General features: G+C 36.5%; 3 protein-coding genes across 3 annotated transcripts; 2 read left to right on the top strand and 1 right to left on the bottom strand.

Annotated features, from left to right (window-relative positions):
• Nucleotides 1-2,783: 2,783 nt before the first annotated feature.
• Nucleotides 2,784-6,729, top strand: MONOS_5581 (uncharacterized protein; the record flags this gene model as incomplete). The annotated part of the gene is made up of 5 exons (XM_067875746.1): nt 2,784-2,998; nt 3,115-3,461; nt 3,538-4,187; nt 4,365-5,795; nt 6,595-6,729. The coding sequence occupies 5 exons, from the start codon at nt 2,784-2,786 to the stop codon at nt 6,727-6,729; spliced, it is 2,778 nt and encodes a 925-aa protein (XP_067727541.1).
• A 2,416-nt stretch (nt 6,730-9,145) lies between these two features.
• MONOS_5580 (uncharacterized protein) lies at nt 9,146-9,649 on the bottom strand (the record flags this gene model as incomplete). Its single annotated transcript, XM_067875745.1, has 1 exon — nt 9,146-9,649. One exon carries the CDS (start codon nt 9,647-9,649, stop codon nt 9,146-9,148), a length of 504 nt encoding a protein of 167 aa, XP_067727540.1.
• Nucleotides 9,650-11,421: 1,772 nt separating this feature from the next.
• Nucleotides 11,422-12,061, top strand: MONOS_5579 (uncharacterized protein; the record flags this gene model as incomplete). Its single annotated transcript, XM_067875743.1, has 2 exons — nt 11,422-11,491; nt 11,559-12,061. The coding sequence occupies 2 exons, from the start codon at nt 11,422-11,424 to the stop codon at nt 12,059-12,061; spliced, it is 573 nt and encodes a 190-aa protein (XP_067727539.1).
• Nucleotides 12,062-12,371: the final 310 nt, after the last annotated feature.

The raw sequence follows: 12,371 nt of genomic DNA, 5'->3' as shown, positions 1-12,371 counted from the left end.
GCAGGAGTTATTTCAAAATTGTGCCTTTTCAACATTCGTTCAGCGTGTAAAATGTTGTTTGCTGTACAATTCCAGCCAGCTTTTATTAGTTCTGTTGAAGAAAATGATTTCAAAAATGTTAGTAACAAAAGTATTTTTTTCTTTTTGTCTAATATATAGTACAATGAACCAGCGTAAACAAGAGTGTTTTCCATTTTATCTATTCAATCAAAAGTAGAGAAAACAAAAAATGAAACTGAATAAAAAAACATTGATATAACCATTCAATTTGTTGTTAAGCAATTCAAGAATTTCTTTTCCATTTCTTGAATGATATAAAAAGTGAAGAATGAAAGATGTTTCCTCATTCTTTGAATGAAGTTGAAGAAATTCAAATAGTCTCTTGCACAGTTGAGACTTTCTGCTTTCAGACAAATCTGAAAACGTCATTTTTTTAAAAAATAATATTATTCTGGGATAATTATATGATCTTTTATGGGATCACAATTAAAGTTTTCCGACTTTTCAAAAAGAAAGTGCCATTTGACAAACAACTGGCTTTTATATGCATCCAAAAGCACGTGTACGAACATAAAGAACAAAAATTGATTTGACAAAAAAAAGCAAAAAACAGTGATGGAAACGATAAAAATTGAAGTGCTTAATTGAATATCACTGCTGCATATCCCAGGACAAGCATTATTAAACACATTTCGCTCTTCATCAATAATCATGTGTCAGTAACTAAATCGCTTAAATATGGTTTCCTTTCCAAAAGAATCAGCAAAGTTAACTATCCATTCAATAGTCGTTCCTCTGTTCCTTCAGCGCAATGCATCTCGTTCATTCCCTCTTCACTCTTTTCTCTTTGCTCTTCCCCTCATCATCCATTCATCCAGTCATCTCCCTCAGCACACTTTCAGTCAATGCTGTGTGAAAGTGAATGTGGATAAAATTGCACCGAATAAATCGCACTGAATGACAAGTGCTCTCTCTTTCCATCCGCATTTTGTTTCTTCATTTTTGCTATCGAATTTTTCTCATTGTTCTTCATTCATTCTTTCATTTCCCTTGCTGCTCTTTGAGCCTTCTTTTTCCTTTCTCCAGTGCCTCCCAATCTGTTCATTCTCCATGGCACCTCAGTCGCCAAATCCTGTTATTTCCTTAAAGAATTCATTTCTTGTCTTTGTAATAAAAGATAGCCATGTTGAAAAGAAATATCGTGCAAATAGCGCATTTCTTCTTTTCTGTTGAAAAATCAACAGATAAAATATGTTGAATAACAAAATTAATCAAACAAACAAACAAACAAACAAATCTTTTAACATCATCAATTTGAATGTCTCTTCACCCATTTTCCCCTTTCTATTGCAAATATCAAATGAGTATTTCATCCCATCTTCATTTCTTCATCCAAATTGCTTGGCTGCTTCCTCCTCAATAAAGAAAACAATTGGCGAATAACACTCTTCATTCATCTCTCTGCCTCAATCGCCTTCTTCTGATCTGTCATTGATATGAGATTGGAACAAACAACGAAGAAATAATTTCATTTTCGTTATAAGAACTTTTTTGAGGGAAGCAGAGAAGACAAATGTAGTTGTTGTTAAAGATGGCTTCATGTTTCAAAAAATGCTGCAATTGAATAGAACCAATGAAGGCAGGTGAATGATATTCATCATTGATTGAATGGCAAATGGCAGTCTCATTGTCTTTTCATATCGTTTCTTTGGTAGAGTTTCTCAACTGCCGATGAAATAGGTGGTTGAGCAATGAATATATCGGAGAAACATGTAGAATTTCTTTGGAGGACGACAATATTATGCTTGGTCGAAAATCATGTTCTGAGGCTCCAACAACGCTTCTCTGGAGGGAACGGAGAATAACTCAAAAGGATCAATGAAAAATCATCAAGACTCAATCTGCAAAAATGCTTGCGAAAAGCTTCATAGATTCAATCCATGATACGAATTATTGCATTTCGCTCATTTTTGGAGTCAAACAAATCGCTCTGTTCAAATCAACGGAGAAATTGTGGCAAGCAACCAAAAAATCGTCATCGGCTCAAGTCAGAAAAGGCTTCGAAGAGAAAATATCGGATATACGCTTGATCATGTAACAATGCTCCAAGTTTTCTCACTCTTCGTGGTTTGTGAGAGATTCTGTTCTGCATTGTTTTGTAAAAAAAAAAAAAAATTCAAATACAGCATTGGTTGTTGTCCAAAAAAAATAGTTCATGAAATCCATGAAGCAGAATTTATCTTTGGTGATGTACAATCTGCAGTTCGAACAATGTCACACAATCATGAATATTCATGAAAACATCTCGTTTCTTATCGTTTCGCTCCTTTCATCCAAAATACAAATTAGAAACATTCCGTGAAGCTGCTCATGTGCCAAACTCTGTTGGTGGACGCTTAGTAACTGCGTGTTTTTTGTGGAACAGCTGCAGGAACAATGTGAATGAGAAAATTTAGTGATTTCGATTCAAAACTGTTCATTGTTCGTTCCATCAAAAACGTGACATTTTCTGTAATGCAGCAGTGACAAAAACTCTCCATTTTGCTCGCGTTATCACATCAATTTTCATTTGAAACCTGTTATCACGAAAATAAAAGAAAAAAATCAATGCTTTTAATATAAATTTCCAACTTATGTTGTGATCAAACTTGTTTTTGATGATTATTTTGGAAAAAACTTCAATAAAAGTGCAAAAGCACTTTGATTTTCAAGAAAAGCATCCATTCAATTCTTTCTCTTTTATTTGAGATCACGATCAATGGTTCATCGCCACGATCGGATCAATGTTGCAATTATCGCAGTTCTCAACATTTCCTGGACTTAATTGGTCTTCCGAAGCATCCAGACTGCCAGGTGGGAGGCAAAGCCAGATGAACATCCAATCGCAGTCACAGCTCCTTTCTCCTCCGTTTATCAACCAGCCAACAGAATCTTCAACTCAGCATTCAGATAAAGAAAAGAGCAACGAGAAGTTGAAGAAAACATGGACGAAATGGAAGTATCTGTTTTTGAAGAAGTTTTTGGTCAGGATCCCGTTAAATCTTTACTCGACATTCAGATTCATACTCTTTCAGTGGAAAGAATTCAGCAGGAATATTCCTTACACGATTTAAGCCCCTTGTTACCGCCAGTGCCTCCTCCAGCTACAAAATCCAAGAACTGGTTCGACGATGCACTTGACAGTGCAGAATATAAGCAGGAGATGTGCCTATGTCAAGCTTTCAAAGCCGTAATATTTCGCTCGGCCGAAATGGATTCCAACAAGGATAGCGCACGACAGAGAGCTTCAGATGCGCTTGTCCTCACGGCAAAAGCTTTCCCGGAGGCCAGAAATACAAGAATTCAGGGGCAGTTCGTGTTTAAAGCAGCGGAAAAAATGAGAGCAGAAGCAGCGGCTGAAATGTTGACATCGAGACAGGAACAGATCTTGAAAGAATCGGTGCTAGAAACTGATATGGCTAGTGCGCGAAGGAGATTCAGGAGTTTTGAAGCTGTGCTTGAGGCAAAAAAGGAAAAAAGGGATTTCCGTTCAGCCAGCCCAGTTCAGGCGCCGTCAAAAGGAGGAGCAGGTCAGAAGTTTTTTCGTCACAGACCCCGCTCTTTCTCAGGAAGGAGAAGCTATGGAAGCCGAACGAGAGCAGCAGGATGGTCCAGTCGGAGTCGGGGTCTTCAAAGGAATTAACGAAAGCAACAGAGAAAGAGTCGCAGCCAGATCAGATCATTGGAGGAAGGACGGTGCTGTTCTCAAAGGAATGGGAAAAGATTGGAGGAGGAGATATGATACGAAATGGAGTCCTAGCGATGTGGAAGAGCAGAAGGGAAAGAGAGAAACTTTCAAAGATGTCGTACAGAGATGGAGCCGAGCGAACAAGCGAGGAGCACAAAAGTGCCTTCAAGGATTTGTTGGAGTAACAGACGAGGAACGGAATTGTGGAGGAGATAAATCAGGAAGATGTCAAACACAGGAACAACGTATTTATGGTCAAGAAGAAGAACGGAACATGGAGACAGATCTTAGACTGTCGTCGTTTGAATGCAGCGGTCCTCAGAACGCATTTCAAATGCGACAACGAGAAAACAGTGGAAAGATTATTGCTGGAAGAATATTGGGCAGTGACGATAGACCTTCATCAGGCATATTATCTTCTCCCAGTTTCAGAGAATTTCAAGCAATATCTCTCTTCCATGTTTGTCGGAAAAGATTACGTATTTAAAGGAATGTTTTTCGGATTCGTGGATGCAGCCAGAATATTCACACATGAAATGATGAAAGTGACGAAGGAAATAAGAAGAAGATGGCATGTGAGGCTTGTTGCGTATTTGGACGACCTGCTAATATTACATCAAGATCAAATGCATTTAAGAAGAATTACGGAAGAGATTGTGCAGTTTTTGGAGTCGCTTGGGCTGCTAGTAAACAAGGAAAAAAGCCACTTATCTGCCAGCAGAGAGTTTGTTTACCTCGGATACAGATGGAACTCGGAAATAATGGAGGTTCAGTTGAAGGAAGACAGAAGAATTGCATTGATGAAAGAAGTGGACAAATGGAAAGTGAAAGCAGTGAAAGCCAAGAAGGTGAGAACAAGAGATTTCGCCTCGTTCATTGGAAAACTCAGCGCAATCAGTTTCGTTCAGCAAGACGCTTCCCTATGGCTGCATTCCAAGTATCGCCTCTTTCAAAAAGGATTGGAGTTGCAAGGATGGAGCGGACAGATGAGAATCAACGCATCCATTATCCAACAGATTTTGCAATGGAGGAAGATATTGAAATCACGCCCTCAACGCAAGCTAATTCCAGTGTTTGTCCCACAGGCAGTGATTACAACAGATGCATCGGAATTGGCGTGGGGGGCTACGCTGTCAATCAACAATCAACTGTTAGACGCACACAATCGGTTTCCACATCAACTTGCGAAACAGTCATCGAATTACAGGGAGTTAATGGCGGTGAGGTTAGCTCTCAACCATTTTGGCCCAGCGCTCCAGAGGAACGGAATCAGTCGACTGCATCTGAGATCGGACAATACAGCTGTTGTCTACAATATAAACAGATGGAATGCAGGAAGGAACTTGAGACCCGTACTGAGAAAGATATGGAGATGGAAGGAAGAAACACATATAGAGATGAGAGCCACACACATCCCAGGCATCAAGAACACAAGGGCAGACGCTCTGTCAAGACTAGAGAGAGCAGGGGATTACGATGTGCGAGCAGAAGAGCTGCTGGAGATTCTGAAGATAGCTCAGAGGACACCGACACTGGATGCGTTTGCAGCAAGTCACAATCACAAGTTGGAGAGATGGTGTGGCATCAACAGTCCGATTGCAGAGGATGGTCTCATGGTTCCATGGAAAGACGAAGTTGTTTTGGCTCACCCTCCTGTTCCGCTGATTATTCCAACGATTCAGAAAGCGAAAATGGAGAAAGCACAAGAGATCTTTCTCCTGCCGAGCTGGAGAAACAAAAACATGGACACTCTTTTGAGGTCGATTCCACACAACAGCTGGGACTGAAAGCTGCAAAAAGAAGTTTTTCGGAAAGTTCCTTCAATGCAATGGACGAATGCCAGTCTTCCTCCAGGACGGTTGAGGATCGTGTTGTTGAATCCATTCAGCGTGACGGAGAAGAATGGTGGAAACGCGCTTTGGAGCAGAAAGCTTTCGCAACAGATCTAGCAGAAGAGTGCCACAAGGGAATAGCGGAGACAACGTGGAAAGGATACCTCTTTGGCTTTGCACATTTTGGAAAGCAATGGAATGAATGTGGCCACAAAGAAATACCAGGCAATATTTTCGTTTGGACGTCAAATTGCGCAAATGTCTTTTTATCCCTGAGAAATAGCGGAATGTTGCTCACGTGCCTGCAAATAACAAATGTTGCAGTTTCCTTTTATTCCAGTCTCGTTTACAATACGTGCTTAGGTGATATCCCACTCATTAAGATGCTATTCAGAGCGTTCAGAAGAACAAACAGATCAAAGAGAAAAGAAAACAGAGAAATATGGGTAATTCTTTTTGAAAAGTCGCAAATGTTTAATTTTCAAATTAATCAAAAGTTTCATTGTTTACTCAAATTTCTGTTTCAGCTCACAAGAATCCTCAAGAATGTTTGAAATAGCATTGTCAAGAAATAGATTCCATTTTAGTGAAGTTTGTTGCATGTTAACAAAAATTTGAGCAAAATATGAAATTTTTGATTTATTTGAAAATTAAACATTTGTAACTTTTCAAAAAGAATTACCCATATGGAACCCACAGACGTTGTTGAAATATTTCGCAGATCAGGGACCGAATGAGACATTGAGCTTTCAGCAACTGACAACAAAGGTGATTGTGTTAACAATGTTATTTTCAGCCTGCAGATTTACAGAGCTTGAGAGAATAGACATGAGAAATTCAAGGTTTAAAGAAGAAGGAATATATCTTGACACGAGACTGAAGACTTCGGAGACACGCACGGAGATTGCAGCTCCGTATTTATCAGACTTGCCACTTATTTGTCCTGCTTTCGCGATTAAGACCTTGTGGGAGAGAGTTTAATAAGCTAACCCAAACATAAACAGTCTGCTTTCAAATGCAAACACCTTTGACCAGTTAACTATTGGAGGGATTCAAAAACTAACCAAGGAAGCACTTATCAATTCCGGAATACCAGACACATTTACTCCAAGCTCAATCAAGGAAGCTTTGATTTCGGCTTTGACAATGGCAGGAATTCCTCCAGTGTAGATTGCAAAGTTTACTCGACTTTTGCCACAAACAAACACATTGGTTAAACATTGCTGCAGGGTGGATTTGGAGTCAGCAATGGGAAGGGTGATTGCTTCATCACCAGATAGATCGATAAAGCAGGAACAGTACACTGAAAAAGACGAACAGAGAGAAAGGAAAACCAGAACAATGATGAAAAGAAGGTTGCAGTTGTGAAAAAGCTGTATTACACAGAAAAAGAAAGGACAGAAACAAATTGAAAGAAGATTCCCAAGGAATAATGTCTTCGAAGATTGAAGAACCAAGGGAAGATGAAAAAAGTCCACAGAATATGACAAAAGGTTTATTGTCAGAACAAGAACTCACTTTTGAAAAAGAAGAAATTCAGAAGGAATGGGAAGTGACAAAAGCTGTGGTCATAATGGTATCAGAAATTCCCAACTAACATTTGATCTCAAATAAAAGAGAAGGAATTGAATGGATGTTTTTCTTGAAAATAAAGGTGCTTATGCACTTTTATTAGAAAAGAAAAACGATATTCAATTCCTTCTCTTTTTCCCACCACCGTTTTCACTCCCAACCCCTCTTTTATATAAGTTTTTTACATTGTCTTGTGTTCCACAATTCCTTTTCTTAGCGTTAATTTGTTTTTAAAAACGCAAAGTTTTGATTTTTCAAACAAATGCATAAACCCTCACATCACTACCACATTGATCCTGGGCGATGACCCATTGATCGTGATCTCAAATAAAAGAGAAGGAATTGAATATCGTTTTTCTTTTCTAAACAAAAATGGATTTGAAAAAGTGATCTCAAGTAGATCCTTTTCTTCTCATGAATATGTCCGTAAAAGTGAAACAACACACTTTGAAAAAAGGCAAACAATTGATATCCGAAAAAAAAATGATTTCTATTAATAATCAATCCTTTTTATTTTTCGAATGAACAGATTGCAATTCAGTACAAGAACGTGCTCTTTTTGTGAATGATTAGCTGAAAACGATTCTGACTTTGAAAAATTGTTTATAAACTGGATGCAATGACACTTCAATAAAAGTGTGGAAGAATATATGCATTGAAAACAACTGAATGTGCTGTTCATCATTCTTCATTCATTAAATGCTTAACAATCGTGAATTCATTTCGAGTTGGAAGAGAAATTAAATATTTAATAATTATTGTTCAACTGATTTTCATGATGACATTTTTTTTGTTCTTCGGGGAATATTTGTGGAAAGTGAAAATGTGTCCAACAATGACAAAAAAGTTATAATTTTTATTTATGCCTTTATTGCTTGCTCTCGTGAATCAAACAATTCCACATGATCAGCAGAAGGTTCATTTCAGCAATGGAATCATGTTGGAAAGGTTGTCATTTAAAAATGTTTTTTCTGTTATTGCCATTCGACGAGCAAAGAAGGAGAAGCTGTCAAATTATTTAATAGAAACATTTTCTGGACATTGCTTTATTGCTGCTTTTCACAAAAGCAAATGCACTTTGAAATTAAATGACATTTTCTTTTTTGGCTCTTCAGAAAACAACATTGATCAAATTGGCAATTCAGCTATGCAAAAAGAAAAAAGTGTTATATGCACAATTCTCTCAGAATTAGGTAAATAAAAACGGCTTGGAAAAGATAAAGAAAGAAATAGATTTATCTCTTCAGCGCAAACACCACAAAATATCAAAAACAAAAACACTTGGAATGAAAGAAAGCCTTCCTTTCAAATCATCATCTGTTTTCTTCAACTCAACATTTTTTTAGAAATTTCAAATGGCATTGAGAATCTCAAAGGAATGATTACAAAGAAAAAAAGTGTTAATTGGAGATTCAAGACTTTCATATTAAATGATTAAGGCAATTTGAATGTTTCAGTGGAAACATGATTTGAAAAATCATGTTGATTTCATTTTTCTGCCTTATAAGCTCTTTTTCCAAAATCATCTCTCTATCTTAATTCTTTTTCCTATTAATGAAGATATCTCTCTTGTTCTTGATTTATTTTGCATGAAGTCTTTGAGGTGGACGATAGAACAGAATCTTGCTTGATAACATTTTTATGTTTTTGTGTAACTCTGCTAGAATATGCTTCATATGCAACTTATTAACTTTCACCTGTTTTCATATTTTGTGTGAAATTACAAATGGTGGAAAAAATACAGAGGAGTTAGTTTTTTTCAAAATATATGTCCGCTTTATTCTTTTTTCTTTCCAATATCCATCTCTCCATTCTTCTTTCTCTTCAAACGAACTTCTCAACAAATTGAAGACCTGTTTTTTCACCTATCTTTCACAATTTTGATTTTCGTCATTCAAAAGAATTTCTTTACCACATTAGGTAACTATCTTTTTCCTCATTTCCTTCCCCTTCGTTTGCTTCTTCTCATTCCTCCAGAACATCTTTCAAAATCATATTGAGCGAAATAACAACATCATCTAAACTCACATAGCCTCCAATAGATCCTTCTCCACGACCTCCACCACTTCACACTTTGCCATTCAAACCTCATCACTTCATCTTCCAGCTTCGCCACCACACGCTTCCATTTCGACAATCTCTGCACAAGCAAAACTCTCTTTGACTGCGGCATCAACGGGTCAAACAGATAGTGGATCAAAGTGAACGAATTCTCACCTGCTGCTGAAAATGAACTATTGCTCCCCGACTTCATATCCATCGAAGCTGCAAGCAAAGGAAGAGGTGTCACTAACGGAACTGAAAGCTTCATTGAAAGTTCCGCAAATCGTATGTTCATAATGCTCAAGAACCGCACAGAAGACCAAGTGATAGCATTTCCTAATAGCATCAACAACGATCTTGGTAACAACAACTTCACGTGATTTGTATGCACCATGACTTCTTCAGGAACAACAATCCGCATCTGTCTTTTGATGTCGTTCATCCATGATGCCGACATGTTTGATCCATTCACCATTGAGACATCTGAAGGTTCAATTGCAGGAGCGGTGGATGATGGGGATGAACGCTTATCTCCAGTCACTTTCTTCGCTTTTTATCTCAGTATCTTGATTGGAGAAGTGGATAAAACTGAATATGCTAAGAAAAGAGAAGACAACCATGCTTCAATTGAAACAAGAAACTCATTCAAACGAGTATTTGTATCAGACAACAGTTCTTTCTGTGATGCAAACACAACACCCATATTCACATTGGAAAGGCCAATCAGCCTCAAAAGCTCGTTATTATTTTGTGAAATGAGGCAATTTGTAATTGCTTTTTTTTGTTTCTTGAAAATGCATTAAAGTTAGTATTTGAAGAAAGATGTGATAATGATGATGAAGCTGTGCGAATATCATCCAGATAATCACATCAATATCACACAAAATGAATGAAGAGAATTGAAGAATTCTTTCCATTTGTGTTTCAAATAAAAGAATTCAGATTGTGTTTGCTGAAATCGAAATAAACAATTTCATTTTCTCAAGATGGTCATTTTCTTATCAGTGCGATTTCAAAAGTTGAAAACATGAGAGTATAATAATATCCAATGCAAATAACTTTATGTGGAAAATGAAACATTCCGAGAGTGTCAGATGAGAAATTATCGAAAGACAAGTTTTTTTTCTTGATGCCAGTGGTGCTTTTTGACAAAGAGAAAAAAGAAAAGATTGAAGAGACATCAAAAAGAGATATCCATCCACATTTACAATTCATTGCGATTGGGCGTGATCGTCGAAGTCCAACGAAGAGATTCTGGTTTGCTCCAAAAAGAGAAAAGCTTGTGCAAAAGGAAATATACAGACATTGAATTGGTATTCCTTTCCACACTCTTCATTCTTTTGGCTGAGCAGCAGAATTCACTGATTCTTTTTCTCTGTATTTTTGATGAACAATTGAAGTAACTGTTGAATTCTTCTGCTTCTGGAATGCTTCTCATGGTATTACTGTGTTTGCGACATTTCTCATCTGATCGTCATTCAATAGAAATCAAATGGATTTTCAACATCAAAAACATTTAATGAAAACAATTGAAAAATATCGTAATCAGTCATTGTTGCTTTCCCACCTATCATTTGTCCTACCATCCTTGATGTTGGAGACAACCTTCAAGAATTTTCATTTTTTTGTTCATTTATCGAAAAACCATTTTGCCATGTTCTTCTGCTGTTTGACTGATTTTCGAATTGAATCCACAATTCCTTTTTGATTTTTGGTTTTTTTTTCTTTCATAAATCCGATGAATCATCTTGAATGAACACTGAAAATTAAAAAACAAGAAAAAAAACAACAAATTTCGTTGAGCATGCGAACATTTGTTTCAATGTTTTTCAATCTGAATCTCCTTCATTGATCTTCGAAAATGACTTTTCTTTTTCAATTTGATTTTGTGTTTTCATTCTCTCTTTAATTTGTTTCTATTTCTGTTCTATAAATATTCTCAATTTCAAACCTAAAAGTGTATTATTCTTCCACAAAATTTAAAATAAAATGGTTTTCATCAGATTTATTAATTTATGTTGGTTAGATCAAAAAGAAACAAATTATTTCCATTTTTGTACTCAGAAAGCCAATCCCGAGACTTCTTTACACTTTATTTTTCACTTCTTTTCAAATAGCAAAAGAAAAATAGTTTGTACTGAGATCTTTGTAATTTTGCAAGATAATGAACGATGTTTGAATTTTCAATTTATTTTGTTTCTTATCAAGCTCCGCCCCTTATTTTGAATATTTTTTGCAACAACCAGAATGAGTGTACGCAATTATGAAAAGTCTGAAGAAAGAGTGCAGATGATGAACAAAGCCGAGAAGTTTTCGAGTTTGCTCTTTTATTTGAATTGAACAATTCTGAACAAAAATTTTGTTTTTTTGAATCCCTTTTGCAGAATTGTTTTCTGAGCTGGAGCATTGCACCAGGGCTGAACAGAAACAGAAAATCGAAGTGATGAATGCTCTGACGGATGAAATAGATGATAAAAACTTCAAATCAGTTTGCACGAAAAACTTGTTCGACAAAATGGACAAAATGATTGATGAAGAGAAAATGACATTGGAAAATGCAATTGTTCTATTGAAGCATATTGGATATTGCAGTGTTCTGAATGAGTTTATGATTGATGGATTTGATTATTCTTCATTGAGTGAAAGATTTGAAAAGATGATTGTTGAGGAAAATCTAAAGAAAAAAGAGGAGAAGAACGAGAAGCTGCTTATTGATCTTTGCGAATGCTATCTAATGTTATGCTCCATCGGTATTAAAGAAGAATTGCTAGCAGTTTGTGTGCCTTGCCTTCTGAAAGCTACTTTGAAGAAAGAGGAAAATGAAGAAACGCAAATGGAAGTGGAAATGATTTTGCTGAATTTGAGCACGATTGGAGGATATGTTTGAGCATTTCTATTTCATTTTTATGCTGTGATTTATTTTCCCTCTTTTTTTATTAGAAAATAAAGCAGGAGCTTTTTTTGACTGAAATCAAAGAAATCATCAAATATCATCAGGAACACAACAAACTGACACGACTTGCTTATCAGTCAGCGTGGCAGTTTTTAATAAAAAGATTGTTCTTTGAACAAAGTTTGGAAATGGAAAAAGTGAATGAGCTACATTTTTGGAGAGAGGCGGAAAAAGAATTGGAAGTGTTTGTGAAATGTGTGAATTGGAAGGGAGAAAAAGGAGATAGAGAAAAAGAAATGAAAGA

This window comes from Monocercomonoides exilis (genome assembly GCF_001643675.1).
Source record: "Monocercomonoides exilis strain PA203 chromosome Unknown scaffold22-1379369, whole genome shotgun sequence".
Taxonomy (NCBI): domain Eukaryota; phylum Preaxostyla; order Oxymonadida; family Polymastigidae; genus Monocercomonoides; species Monocercomonoides exilis.
This window is presented reverse-complemented; position numbering and strand designations above follow the sequence as displayed.